This window comes from Nerophis lumbriciformis, linkage group LG17, assembly GCF_033978685.3.
Source record: "Nerophis lumbriciformis linkage group LG17, RoL_Nlum_v2.1, whole genome shotgun sequence".
Lineage (NCBI taxonomy): Eukaryota > Metazoa > Chordata > Actinopteri > Syngnathiformes > Syngnathidae > Nerophis > Nerophis lumbriciformis.
This window is the reverse complement of record NC_084564.2, coordinates 2,225,001-2,240,000: the sequence shown is the minus strand read 5'-3', so window position 1 is coordinate 2,240,000 and position 15,000 is coordinate 2,225,001. Positions and strand designations below refer to the sequence as shown.

The following is a 15,000-nucleotide window of genomic DNA, read 5'->3' as shown; positions in this document are numbered from 1 at the left end:
GGGGCTGATCATCGGGAAGGGCGGCGCCACCGTCAAGGCGGTGATGGAGCAGTCGGGCGCGTGGGTGCAGCTCTCCCAGAAGCCCGAGGGCATCAACCTGCAGGAGCGCGTGGTCACCATCAGCGGCGAGCCGGAGCAGAACCGCAAAGCGGTGGAGATCATCGTGCAGAAGATCCAGGAGGACCCTCAGAGCTCGTCCTGCCTCAACATCTCCTACTCCAACATCACCGGCCCCGTCGCCAACTCCAACCCGACCGGCTCGCCGTACGCCAACTCCACCGAGGTCATGCCGTCGGCCGCGGCGGCGGCGGCGGCCACGGCGTCATCCTTGCTGGGCCAGGCCGGCCTGGCTGGGGTGGGCGCCTTCCCGACCACCATGTCCAGTTTGTCCGGCAACGACCTGCTGACCATCACGTCGGCTCTCAACACGCTGGCGAGCTACGGCTACAACACCAACTCGCTGGGTCTGGGCCTCAACCCCGCCGCCGCGTCAGGGGTGCTCGCCGCCGTGGCCGCCAACGCCAACCCGGCGGCGGCGGCCGCAGCTAACTTGTTAGCGTCCTACGCCAACGACGCTTCCACCAGCGCCGGCCACCCGGCCGCAGGGCTGGGGGGGTTCTCCTTGGGCTCGCTGGCCGCCGGCGCCACCAACGGCTACCTGAGCGCCGCCTCGCCACTGATGGCGTCGTCGCTGCTGGCCACGGAGAAGCTGGCGGAGGGAGCCAAGGAAGTGGTGGAGATCGCCGTGCCGGAAAATCTGGTGGGAGCCATCCTGGGAAAAGGAGGGAAGACGCTAGTGGAGTACCAGGAGCTGACCGGCGCCAGGATCCAGATCTCCAAGAAAGGCGAGTTCATCCCCGGGACTCGGAACAGGAAGGTCACCATCACGGGCTCGCAGGCGGCCACGCAGGCGGCGCAGTACCTGATCAGCCAGCGGATCACCTACGAGCAGGGGGTGCGCGCCACCAACCCCCAGAAGGTGGGCTAACGCTGACAGTGAGGACGGGGGGGGGGGGGGGGGGAAAGAGGCGGGGCTCGGGGGAGGAGCTTAGAGCACGAATGTCAGACGGCGGCTTTTTTTCCTCTGCGTCTTTTCAGTATTCGCCACTACAAAAAAAAAAAATGTGCTGAGACGGCGAGGGGGAGGAGTTTACACGCTGGAAAAAAAAAAAGGTGTAAAATGTAAATAAGTTTTATTACTTAACGTCTTTCTGGATTTGTTCTGTTTTAATGTTTGATTTGGTAACTTAAGATGTTGAATGACAGGAAGTAGGAGGGGGAGGGGACGGCGTGGACCCCGTCCCCTCCCCCCTCCCCGACACCCCCGCCCTCTCTTTTTCTTTCTCCCCTTCTAGCCCTGCCCCGCCCCCTTAACCAGGGCGGGGTGACTGCAAAGTTGACAGGCGCGCACGCGAGGAAACGCAACGTCAGCGCCGCCGTCCCCTCGCGTGCGCGCGACGGCCACCCCTCGCCCCCCTTACCCCCCACCCCCGTGACGCACGCCGATGACCTCACGTAGCGCGCCAGCTGGCTAGCTGGGATGGACGCACGCGACGGCGGCGTGACCGCATATTTATTACCGAGGAGTTCACGTCTCTGTCATCTTGAATGTAAAATGTGTTTTAATTTAAAAGGTTGGACTGCAGATGTCTAATATAACGATGTCTTATTTAAGAGGGGGCGCCACCTGGTGTTTGAGCAGGGAACAACACTGGCAGCCTCGAGCAGCAGCAGCGCCATGTTGACCCGTGTCCCTAAATGGGGAGCAATAGCACTTAGGACTAACTACTGACACGCGCCAACACTGGAAGGCGGCGAGGGGGGCGGAGCCTCGGGAGATAGGCGGACGCCAAGCCGCCCGACATGCTGTTTATTTTCTTTTGTGATTGTCCTGTTGTTGTTGTTGTTGTTTTGTTTTTTTTACAGTCGCAGTACACTGAATCTTTGTCTTAATGCACTGTGAAGCGAGGGGGCGGGGCCTCGCCGCCTCCGAAGCGAGGGGGGGGCGGGGTTTGATGTCAGGGACGCAAACTGGATGACTTTTGTATGGCAGGGAACACGTCTTGACATTTCTATAGGAAAATTTACAGCGAAGGCCAGGGATGCAATGAACGACCTCGCGCAGGACAGAGGGTCAAGGGGCGGCGGCCTGTTGGGGGTCAAAGGTCACCCGGGCGGGGGGGTTTGTCGCAAAAGGATTCCGGGTATTTTTCCGTAAAAGTCCAAATTGAAGTGTGATGGAACGTAAACCAAAAAGTGGAGGAGGGGTGCGTTTGATTTGCTCGCCCACAGGAGGGCGAGGGCGGGGTGGTGGCGGGGGGGTATGGCTCCTCCTCCTCCTCCTCCGAAGCAATGTGGCCCGAATTGGCGGTGATGGTGTCACATGGCCAGCAAGGCTTTCTGGTAAGGAGGCTTCTTTACTCCATCTTTAACTCCATACACCCTTTCCCCTTCCCCAACGCACCCCCCCCCCATCCTGACTCCGCCTCCTCCTACCACATCGCTCCATGGGTGGCCATGATGCATGTCCTCCTCTTCTTCTGCTGCTGCTGCTGCTGCTTCTCCTGGGGAGACGCTAGAGGAAGTCAAGTTGTTGTTGTTGTTGTTGTTGTGTCGTCATGGCGACCACAGGAAGCCTGCCGCAGTATTTTAGATGTTGTGTAGACAGTTTTGGAGCCAGGAAGTGGCCCCCCCCGCACTTCCTGCGTGGCTCCTGTTGGGGGGACGGGGGCAGCGTTGTCGTTCCTACGAGTCCTGGAAGCAATACTTGTCGTCTCGTCCTTCTCCGCGCTTTCCGAGTAGCCGTAGGATGTTTGTGCTCCTCCTTTTGTTTGCTGGGAAACGCTGAAAAAGTCAAAAGAAATAAAAAAAAGACATATCCATTTCTAGCCGGAAGTCGCCGACCACAGCTTGAAAAGTTGGCGCCGTGCCAAAAAGGAGCTCTCCTCGATTTGATACCGCAGACGTACTTTTATATACGAGGAAAATGTGAAAAAAGTGCCAAATGACGCGTATTTATCATTTGTAGAAAGCGCACTCTGGCTCCGATAGCGATAGCTTAGCATTAGCATCACAATGCTGACGAAAATGTGACGACTTAAAACTTTTTTATAGGGACGAGGAAGATGTATTTTGTGGAAATAGATGTTCACTTTTTTTTGCACGTATATATACATATAAATATATATATTGCATGACGTCAAGTGTGGACTTAAAAAAAAAACAAAAAAAAACATGAAAAAAATAATTAGGCTGTGTTAGTTCATTGTCACGCGTGGGGGGGGGCGGAGTCACGGATAAAGCGAACAAAATAACCAAGAGAACAAAAAAAAAATTAATTGTTTTTGCACGTTTTTTCGTCCATAATATTTGGGCGTGGTCGCTCGCGGTGACTCGGCTTCTGTTTTATGCAAATCAGTATTGGCTCGTGGCGACACGCCCACTTCCTGTCACTCGCCAGTTGTTCTTTTCAAACGAACAAAATTTTGTGCACTAAAAGCTGACGTGCATTCATTCCTTGGATACCCCCCAACCCTTCTGCGGTGGGCGTGGCGTAAATGTTGCCACCTGCCGTCGCCGTGGCAACCCCACCCCCACCACCCCCAGATCAAAGGTGCGCGCCGCAAACCGAACTCGGCGCGTCTCTTCCGCAGCCCCTTTTTCTTTGTGTGTGTGTGTGTGTGTGTATGTGTGAACGCCCCCCCCCCGACCCCCGACCCCCTGACCCCCCACACCTGAAGGGGGGGGGCGGGTCTAACGAACACCAGCAAGTAGAGCATTTGTCACGTCACTGTTTCTTCTCCTCCTCCTTTATTTTGCTGCTGGATGACTAACGACCAGATGCCATTTTTGTGTGTGTAGCCTGTTTACCCCCCCACCCCCCCATACACACACACACACACACACACACACTTCTTTGCACTTTCACTGCCCCCCTCCACCCCCTCCTCCACCCCCCCTCCTCCTCCAGTGCCAAACTCCAAGGACACTGAAATGTGGGACATCCATCCCGGAGGCACCCATGAAGCCAGCATGCTCCGCCCCCTCATAACATGACGCCGCCGACCAACAGCACCTCCTCCTCTTCACCCCCACCACCCCCCACACACACACACCTCCACCAGGATTAACCCCTCCCCCTCACCCCCCCTCTGTCAGGTGGCACCTGTCAGCGCCTCCAAAGCAACCGCCCGCTCATGCCAGCTGCTTTCCTAACTCTTGTCATCTTCTTCAGCCGTGGGACCTCATTGATCGTGTGCCATATTGTTGGGGGAACCTCTCACCCCCCCCCCTCTTTGTCCCCCTCCCCCCTCCATCATTTTTCCCGGATGGGAAAGATTCATTTTTCTAACGACAATTCTTCTTTTTTCCGCCCCCCTCGTTTGTTTGTGGCGACGCCATGCCGAGTGTTGGCGCCATCCTTGAACTGTTTGAACTTTCACCCCCCCCCTCTCCCCCTCCTGTGTCCATCCAGCTGTTTTGGGACAGTAACTCTTCATTCCATATGCTCGCGCCCCCCCTCTCCGAAAAAAAAACAAACAAACAAAAAAAAAACTGTGCAATGCTCGCTGATGTGATTTGAACTCTTTTGCTTTGTCGACTTAAAAAACAAACAAAAAGATGCAGAAAAAAAAAACACTAAACTGTTTCCTCACGTTTTTTGTTCTCTCGTTGTAAATATTTTTGTTGGGGGGGGGGGGGGGGGGGGGCAGCATAAAGTTAGCTTGTTAGCTTGTAGCTGCTGTATTCCCCATTTAGCTCGCTGTAGTAGTAATAATAATAATAATAATAGGAGTCATTGCCAGTCATCGACCAGCGGGTGGCGCCACTGTCAAGACATATCACTCGCCCGGCTCAGGTGTGCGCGTCCGGAGGCGGAGCCTAACCTTTGTGCAATACAGTCTGGTTTACATGCACATATCTCTCAAAGTATTACAACACGTGAGATTTAGGAACGTGTCATTTCTTCACCGCATGGCTCTAAGCTCCACCCCCCCCCGCCCTGATTTATGCTGCCCGCCCCATTTCCCCACACATGAGCTATTTATTATCATTATTATCATGACTCACGAAATAACAAGAAGAAGGGATACAAAAAAAAAAAAACCAGGGAAAGACTGGGGGGGGGGAAAAGGTGAATATTGTTTTTCTTTTAGTATTAGTAGTTGCTTTTTAACAACATTCATTACCTGACGTATTGAATATTTAATGTCACTGTAGCATTGTGTTTGTAAAGAAACTAGTGAGTTGTGTTTGTTGACTTGTGGATTACCAGTGAAGTGGGCCATTCTAGTTCTAACAATATCTATGAGGTCATTTTCTAAGATTCTTATTTTGCCACGGCAACAGCAGCCATTATAAATGTTCATTTTAGCATCACCTGTCTTCTGTTGTCTTATTCTTCACCTTCCACCACACTCTGCATCATCACAGTAACACATCTGGGGTGGGGGAAGGCCTGTGTGTGTGTGTGAGAGAGAGAGAGGGCGGGTGGGGGGTGGGGTCCGGGTGGTGGTGGGGGGGGGAGGGGTGTCGTGTCCAGTGTCCACCAACAAGCTAAAACCAGTCAGGCTTCCATAAGCTCCTCATGGAACCTCCTGACGTTATAGCTGCAAACCCTCATCATGTGATCTGACTCAGCTCTACTGTCCATAACCCCACCCACCAACCACCGCACCACCTCTCAGTCACCTGACCAAACCAAATCAACCAATCACTGTCCTCCCCACTGCTGCCTCTTCCTCTGCTGCACACCATGTGATGTTCTCCATCGATAACATGACTACTACTAGCCTCACCTTGTCTGCAGGCCTGGGGGGGGGTTCTCTCCGGTTCCCAAGTAAACGTCTCTCAAGGCGTCCTTTCCACCAAGCAGCACCTTTTAGCTCCGGAATGTTGGTACCAAAACCGTCCATGGTCCCAACAACCAGCTCCCGTTCTTTGGTCTCTGCAACGCTCACTTCACTTAAACGTTGACCAAGACCACCTCTTGAGGGCGTCTAAGCCCACTCACTGTCGGAAAATAATTGCATAGATGGAACAAGCATTTCGCCCCCCTTTGGTTGGGGTCCCAAGCGTAGTCGTGTAGGGTAGCTAACGGGGTTGCACTAGACAACAATCACGTCAGTAATGCCATCCATCCTTCCGCTTATCCGAGGTCGGGTCGCAGGGGAAGCAGCTTAGGCAGGGAAGCCCAGACTTCCCTCTCCCCAGCCACTTCATCCAGCTCCTCCCGGGGGATCCCGAGGCGTTCCCAGGCCAGCCGGGAGAGATAGTCTTCCCAGCGTGTCCTGGGTCTTCCCCGTGGCCTCCTACCGGTCGGACGTGCCCGAAACACCTTCCTAGGGAGGCGTTCGGGTGGCATCCTGACCAGATGCCCGAACCACCTCATCTGGCTCCTCTCCATGTGGAGGAGCAGCGGCTTTACTTTGAGCTCCCCCCGAATGACAGAGCTTCTCACCCTATCTCTAAGGGAGAGCCCCGCCACTCGGCGGAGGAAACTCATTTCGGCCGCTTGTACCCGTGATCTTGTCCTTTCGGTCATAACCCAAAGCTCATGACCATAGGTGAGGATGGGAACGTAGATCGACCGGTAAATCGGGAGCTTTGCCCTCCGGCTCAGCTCCTTCTTCACCACAACGGATCGATACAGCGTCCGCATTACTGAAGACGCCGCACCGATCCGCCTGTCGATCGCACGATCCACTCTTCCCCCACTCGTGAACAAGACTCTGAGGTACTTGAACTCCTCCACTCGTCAGTAATGTTGGTACCAAAATCATCCATGGTCCCAACAACCGGCTCCCGTTAGAAAAAGGCCCCCTGTGGGTGTCTTTGGTCCCTGCAACGCTCACATCACTTAAACGTTGACCAAGACCACCTGTTAAGGGCGTCTAAGCCCACTCACTGTCGGAAAATAACTGCATAGATGGAACAAGCATTTCGCCCCCTTTGGTTGGGGTCCCAAGCATAGTCGTGTAGGGTAGCTAACGGGGTTGCACTAGACAACAATCACGTCAGTAATGTTGGTACCAAAACCATCCATGGTCCCAACAACCAGCTCCCGTTAGAAAAGGTGTCTTTGGTCTCTGCAACGCTCACATCACTTAAACGTTCACCAAGACCACCTCTTGAGGGCGTCTAAGCCCACTCACTGTCAGAAAATAATTGCATAGACGGAACAAGCATTGCGCCCCCCTTTGGTTGGGGTCCCAAGCATAGTCGTGTAGGGTAGCTAACGGGGTTGCACGAGACAACAATCACTTCCGTAATGTTTGTACCAAAACCATCCATGTTCCCAACAACCAGCTCCCGTTAGAAAAGGGCCCTCTGTGGGTGTCTTTGGTCCCTGCACCGCTCACATCACTTAAACGTTCACCAAGACCACCTCTTGAGGGCGTCTAAGCCCACTCACTGTCGGAAAATAATTGCATAGACGGAACAAGCATTGCGCCCCCCTTTGGTTGGGGTCCCGAGCATAGTCGTGTAGGGTAGCTACGGGGCTGCGCTAGACAACAGTCACTTCCGTAATGTTGGTACCAAAACCATCCGTGATCCAACAACCATGTTTGGCAACCAAAAAACGTCTAGTTCTCATCGCAGCAGGCCCCTTTTGGGTGGTGGATCCACGGAGGGTTGGCTGGTTCATGTCCTTGGTCTCTGCAACACTCATGCCAAGTGCAATTTGTTATCCTTATAGCCAGACCTGTTGTTTCCTTCCGTACCTGACGGTTTTGGCTACAACTGTCACCTTCCTCAGAGGTTGTCATGTGTCATCCTCGGCAACAGTTGTAGCCAAAACCCTCAGATACGGAAGCAAACAACAGGTCTGGCTATAAGAATAACAAATAGAATAATTTTTTGAAGACCTAATGAACCTCTTTGGATTACATGCCAAGTGGTTTAAGCCCACCTAATGTCTGCAGAAAATTGCATAAACAGAACAAGCATCACGGCCCCCTTTGATTGGAGTCCCGAGCATAGTCTTATATGGTAGCTACGGGGCTGCGCTAAACAACAGTCACTTCCGTAATGTTTGTACCAAAACCATCCATGTTCCCAACAACCAGCTCCCGTTAGAAAAGGGCCCCCTGTGGGTGTCTTTGGTCTCTGCAACGCTCACATCACTTAAACGTTGACCAAGACCACCTGTTAAGGACGTCTAAGCCCACTCACTGTCGGAAAATAATTGCATAGACGGAACAAGCATTTCGCCCCCCTTTGGTTGGGGTCCCAAGCATAGTCATGTAGGGTAGCTAACGGGGTTGCACTAGACAACAATCACGTCAGTAATGCCATCCATCCATCCATCTTCTTCCGCTTATCCGAGGTCGGGTCGCAGGGGCAGCAGCTTAGGCAGGGAAGCCCAGACTTCCCTCTCCCCAGCCACTTCGTCCAGCTCCTCCCGGGGGATCCCGAGGCGTTCCCAGGCCAGCCGGGAGAGATAGTCTTCCCAGCGTGTCCTGGGTCTTCCCCGTGGCCTCCTACCGGTCGGACGTGCCCGAAACACCTCCCTAGGGAGGCGTTCGGGTGGCATCCTGACCAGATGCCCGAACCACCTCATCTGGCTCCTCTCGATGTGGAGGAGCAGCGGCTTTACTTTGAGCTCCCCCCGAATGGCAGAGCTTCTCACCCTATCTCTAAGGGAGAGCCCCGCCACTCGGCGGAGGAAACTCATTTCGGCCGCTTGTACCCGTGATCTTGTCCTTTCGGTCATGACCCAAAGCTCATGACCATAGGTGAGGATGGGAACGTAGATCGACCGGTAAATCGAGAGCTTTGCCTTCCGGCTCAGCTCCTTCTTCACCACAACGGATCGATACAGCGTCCGCATTACTGAAGACGCCGCACCGATCCGCCTGTCGATCTCACGATCCACTCTTCCCCCACTCGTGAACAAGACTCCGCGGTACTTGAACTCCTCCACTCGTCAGTAATGTTTGTACCAAAACCATCCATGTTCCCAACAACCAGCTCCCGTTAGAAAAGGGCCCTCTATGGGTGTCTTTGGTCCCTGCAACGCTCACATCACTTAAACGTTGACCAAGACCACCTCTTGAGGGCGTCTAAGCCCACTCACTGTCAGAAAATAATTGCATGGATGGAAAAAGCATTGCGCCCCCCTTTGGTTGGGGTCCCAAACATAGTCGTGTAGGGTAGCTAACAGGGTTGCGCTAGACAACAATCACTTCCGTAATGTTTGTACCAAAACCATCCATGTTCCCAACAACCAGCTCCCGTTAGAAAAGGGCCCTCTGTGGGTGTCTTTGGTCCCTGCAACGCTCACTTCACTTAAACGTTCACCAAGACCACCTCTTGAGGGCGTCTAAGCCCCCACACTGTCGGAAAATAATTGCATAGACGGAACAAGCATTGCGCCCCCCTTTGGTTGGGGTCCCAAGCATAGTCGTGTAGGGTAGCTAACGGGGTTGCACTAGACAACAATCACTTCCGTAATGTTTGTACCAAAACCATCCATGTTCCCAACAACCAGCTCCCGTTAGAAAAGGGCCCTCTGTGGGTGTCTTTGGTCCCTGCAACGCTCACATCACTTAAACGTTCACCAAGGCCACCTCTTGAGGGCGTCTCACTGTCGGAAAATAATTGCATAGACGGAACAAGCATTGCGCCCCCCTTTGGTTGGAGTCCCGAGCATAGTCTTATATGGTAGCTACGGGGCTGCGCTAGACAACAGTCACTTCCGTAATGTTGGTACCAAAACCATCCGTCATCCAACAACCATGTTTGGCAAACAAAAAACGTCTAGTTCTCATCGCAGCGGGACCCTTTTGGGTGGTGGATCCACAGAGGGTTGGCTGGTTCATGTCCTTGGTCTCTGCAACACTCATGCCAAGTGCAATTTGTTATCCTTATAGCCAGACCTGTTGTTTGCTTCTATACCTGACGGTTTTGGCTACAACTGTCACCTTCCTCAGAGGTTGTCATGTGTCTTCCTCTGCAACAGTTGTAGCCAAAACCGTCAGGTACGGAAGCAAACAACAGGTCTGGCTATAAGAATAACAAATTGAATAATTTTTTGAAGACCTAATGAACCTCTTTGGATTACATGCCAAGTGGTTTAAGCCCACCTAATGTCTGCAGAAAATTGCATAAACAGAACAAGCATCACGGCCCCCTTTGATTGGAGTCCTGAGCATTGTCGTGTAGGGTAGCTACGGGGCTGCGCTAGACAACAGTCACTTCCGTAATGTTGGTACCAAAACCATCCATCATCCAACAACCATGTTTGGCAAACAAAAATGGTCTAGTTCTCATCGCAGCAGGCCCCTTTTGGGTGGTGGATCCACGGAGGGTTGGCTGGTTCATGTCTTTGGTCTCTACAACACTCATGCCAAGTGCAATTTGTTATCCTTATAGCCAGACCTGTTGTTTGCTTCCATACCTGACGGTTTTGGCTACAACTGTCACCTTCCTCAGAGGTTGTCATGTGTCATCCTCGGCAACAGTTGTAGCCAAAACCCTCAGATACGGAAGCAAACAACAGGTCTGGCTATAAGGATAACAAATTGAATAATTTTTTGAAGACCTAATGAACTTCTTTGGATTACATGCCAAGTGGTTTAAGCCCACCTAATGTCCGCAGAAAATTGCATAAACAGAACAAGCATCACGGCCCCCTTTGATTGGAGTCCCGAGCATTGTCATGTAGGGTAGCTACGGGGCTGCGCTAGACAACAGTCACTTCCGTAATGTTGGTACCAAAACCATCCAACATCCAACAACCATGTTTGGCAAACAAAATCCGTCTAGTTCTCATCGCAGCAGGCCCCTTTTGGGTGGTGGGTCCACGGAGGGTTGGCTGGTTCATGTCTTTGGTCTCTACAACACTCATGCCAAGTACAATTTGTTATCCTTATAGCCAGACCTGTTGTTTGCTTCCGTACCTGACGGTTTTGGCTACAACTGTGACAACCTCTGAGGAAGGCAAAAGTTGTAGCCAAAACCGTCAGGTATGGAAGCAAACAACAGGTCTGGCTATAAGAATAACAAATTGAATAATTTTTTGAAGACCTAATGAACCTCTTTGGATTACATGCCAAGTGGTCTAATGTCTGCAAAACATTGCATAAAAAGACCAAGCATTGGTCGGGGTCCCAAGCATAGTTGTAGATCGGCAAACAGGGCTGCGCTAGACAACAGTCACTTCCGCAATGTTGACACCAAAACCATCCGTGATCCAACAACCATGTTTGGCAACCAAAAACTGTCTAGTTCTCATCGCAGCAGGCCACCTGTGGATGGTGGGTCCACAGAGGGTTAGCTGGTTCGTGGCTTTGGTCTCTGCAAGACGTGTGTCACTTAATGTCTGCAAATAATCGCATAGACACGCATTGCTGCCCCCTTTGGTAGGGGTCCCAAGCATAGTAGTAAGGTGGCAAACGGGGCTGCGCTAAACTACAGTTGCTTGCGCAAAGTTGATACCAAAACCATCCGTGGTCCAACAACTCCATTTGGCAAACAAAAACCGCCCAGCTCCCAACACAGCAAGCGTCCACGTAAAGTTGGTGTCTTTTTTCCCTTCAATATTCACGGTACTTTTAATTGGACCTAGAGCACATCTTCAAGAAAGTCCACTTGGTGTCGGAAAATGACTGGATGGGCAGAACAAGCTGTGCGCCCCCCCTTGGGTTGGGGTCCGAGCATAGTTGTAGAGTAGCTAACTGAGTTGTGTTAGACAATGGTCACTTGGTACCAAAACCCTCCGTGGTGCAACAACCCCATTTTGGCGACTAAAGACTGCCTTGTTCCCGTCACAGTAGGCCCCCTGTGAGTGGTAGGTCCATGGAGGGTTGGTTGTTACATGTCCGGTCCTTGGCAAATGGACTGAGACCACCTCTTCAAGTGGTCTCAGCCCACTTAGAATAGAAAAGTGTCAGAAAATGATTGCATGGACAAAACAAGCCATGTGCCACCGTTTGGTTGGGGGTCCCGAGCGCAGTTGTAGGATAGCTAACGAGGGTAGCACTTGGTGGGAAGGTGTCAGGGTCCATGTGGTCCTCCCCAGAGCTGCAGACCGTGCTAGCCTTCATCCTGGTGTATATATTTCTTTCCGAGGTCCACCTTAACCTGTCTCCATGGCAACTAGAGCGCAGCCAGTTGCACGGCAACAGGCGCCCAGCGTTCCCTAGAGGCGGCGATAGAGGCTAGGAGGAAGGCCCGATGATGATGATGATGATGATGCTTCTCAGGGTGTCGTAGGTTAGCGTGTCCTCCCGACTCCGCCCAAAGACCATTCCACCCTCAGACCCCCGCCGTTCACCCAAGACTGGCCCGCCCGGGCATCAGTCTAAAAACGAGAGAGACGATACTGACTAATGTTTACAACCTAAACGAGACCAACAACGCTGTTGAAAGAATGTTCTAGAAGAGAGCGGACCGCTTCTTCTGTCTGTGTTCAATCATTGCATGGGACTTGTACGGTTTGTCGGAATGGAAGGTACTCTTTGTGGCGCGGCGGACCAATGAATGCTCCATGTGTGACCACGCAAAGCTGTAAACTTTGATTTGTACCGGTCCAATAAACCATTGAAGCAACGCAGCATCTCGAGTCTGCAGGTCATGTGACGCGGCGAGAGGTAAGTCCATCCAACATGGCTGCCACCTTGAAGGGGGAATTGGCTGGTGGGGTGTGGGGCGGGGGATCCACACCTGTCACACATCACAGACCAGAAGGGGCGGGGGCTTAGTCCTCTTGACATTTTCATCTACCCACAATCCTCCTGTGCACCACCAGCGCCATGATATCAGCCTGCATCCGCCATGACTCCACACGCCAGGTTCCGGTGGGCGCCGCCCCCCCCCCACCCCCGCAACCCCCTCCATGCCATCGGCCAGGCGGCTTTTCCAGCGGGAGCGGAGTCCTCATTCACAGCATGGTCGACCAACCTCCTTCACTCTCCTCACACTCTCCTTCCTCCTCCATCCGCCTGATAAAGAAGTTCCTCCAGCTGACGCCAACAAAGTCGCCACCGTGTAGACCAGGGGTGTCCAAACTTGTTCCAAATAAAAGCTGAAGGGTGCGGGCGGGGGCCACTCTGAGACCTGGTGTGCATTAAAGATACTCAAACCAATACAATTTAGGTCAATCCATACATGCTAAACTGTCTGAACACATCTACCGTATCTTAGCTTCGTGTTCATAAGATACGGTAGGGAAGAAAGAAAGTATCTTAGCTTCGTGTTATCGTTAACAAAGCCAATTGTACGAAATGTTGCCCTAAATTAAGCATTTTCAAGCATAAAAATGGCTAAATGAACTAAAAATGACAAAACTACAGTAGCATTGACCACTAGACCAGACCACACGCTGTTCAGTACCGTGGCCACTGATTGGCTCAGCCTCAGGCAGCATTGCTAACATTAGCATGCTAACTGTCTTTTAGCCAATTTTGGAGCCGAACGCCTCAGAGTTGTATACATTAATGTGCTAACTTTTTTTAGCCAATTTTGCAGCCTTCATATGACTTGGTACTTGATACATGCTAACTGTTAGCATGCTAACGTTTTTTTTTTTTTAGCCAATTTTACAGCTGATCACCTCAGAATCATATAAACTGGTACTTGACACATGCTAACTATTAGGATGTTAATATTAGCATGCTAACCTTTTTTTTTTTAGCCAATTTTGCAGCCAAACACCTCAGAGTTGTATAACTTTGTAGTTGACACATGCTATTAGCATGCTGGCGTTAGCATTTTAACATGCTAACATTTTTTTTTTGCCAATTTTACAGTCCAACAACTCATATAACAACAAGTCATATAACTTGCTACTTGACACATGCTAATGATTAGCATGCTAACATTGGCATTCTAACATGCAAACGTTGGCAAGCTTTTTTTTTTTTTAACTAATTTTGCAGTCGAACACCTTAGTCATAGAACTTTGTACTTGACACATGCTGACTGAATTTTGCAGCCGAATGCCTCAGAGTTATATAACTTTGTAGTTGACACATGCTTACTGTTAGCATACTAACATTAATGTGCTAACATTTTTTAGCCAATTTTACAGCCGTCATATGACTTGGCACTTGACATATGCTAACTGTTAGCATGCTAACGATTTTTAGCCAATTTTACACCTCATATAGTCATATAACTGTTTTTGTACACACACTAACTGTTAGCATGCTAACGTTATTTTTAGCCAATTTTACAGTTGATCACCTCAGAATCATATAAACTGGTACTTGACACATGCTAACTATTAGACTGTTAACATTAGCATGCTAACCTTTTATTTTAGCCAATTTTGCAGCCAAACACCTCAGAGTTGTATAACTTTGTAGTTGACACATGCTATTAGCATGCTAGCGTTAGCATGCTAACATTTTGTGTGCCAATTTTACAGCCCAACACCTCAGAGTCGTATAACTTGGTACTTGACACATGCTAATGGCTAGCATGCTAACATTGGCATTCTAACATGCAAACGTTGGCAAGCTATTTTTAACTAATTTTGCAGTCGAACGCCTTAGTCATAGAACTTTGTCCTTGACACATGCTGACTCTTAGCATGCTAATGTTAGCATTCTCGCAATTTTGCAGCCGAACGCCTCAGAGTTGTATAACTTTGTAGTTGACACATACTACCATTAATGCGATAACTTTTTTTAGCCAATTTTGCAGCCGTCATATGACTTGGTACTTGATACATGCTAACTGTTAGCATGCTACCGTTTTTTTTAGCCAATTTTACAGCTGATCACCTCAGAATCATATAACCTGGTACTTGACACAGGCTAACTATTAGGATGTTAACCTTTTTTTTTTAGCCAATTTTGCAGCCAAACACCTCAGAGTTGTATAACTTTGTAGTTGACACATGCTATTAGCATGCTAGCGTTAGCATTTTAACATGCTAACGTTTTTTTTGTGCCAATTTTACAGCCCAACTTGGTACTTGACACATGCTAATGGCTAGCATGCTAACATTGGCATTCTAACATGCAAACGTTGGCAAGCTATTTTTAACTA

The 15,000-nt window shown here is 50.7% G+C and overlaps 1 protein-coding gene across 5 annotated transcripts in view; it reads left to right on the top strand.

Annotated features, from left to right (window-relative positions):
• The window catches only part of nova2 (NOVA alternative splicing regulator 2), a 211,979-nt gene extending 206,600 nt beyond the window's left edge, over positions 1-5,379 (top strand). For all 5 annotated transcript variants that reach the window (XM_061972216.2, XM_061972218.2, XM_061972215.2 and 2 more), the window contains one exon: positions 1-5,379. This exon is cut by the window's left edge and continues 29 nt beyond it. In XM_061972216.2, the coding sequence (XP_061828200.1) occupies positions 1-988 (988 nt within the window). In that variant the 3' untranslated portion in view covers positions 989-5,379.
• The last annotated feature ends 9,621 nt before the right edge of the window (positions 5,380-15,000 follow it).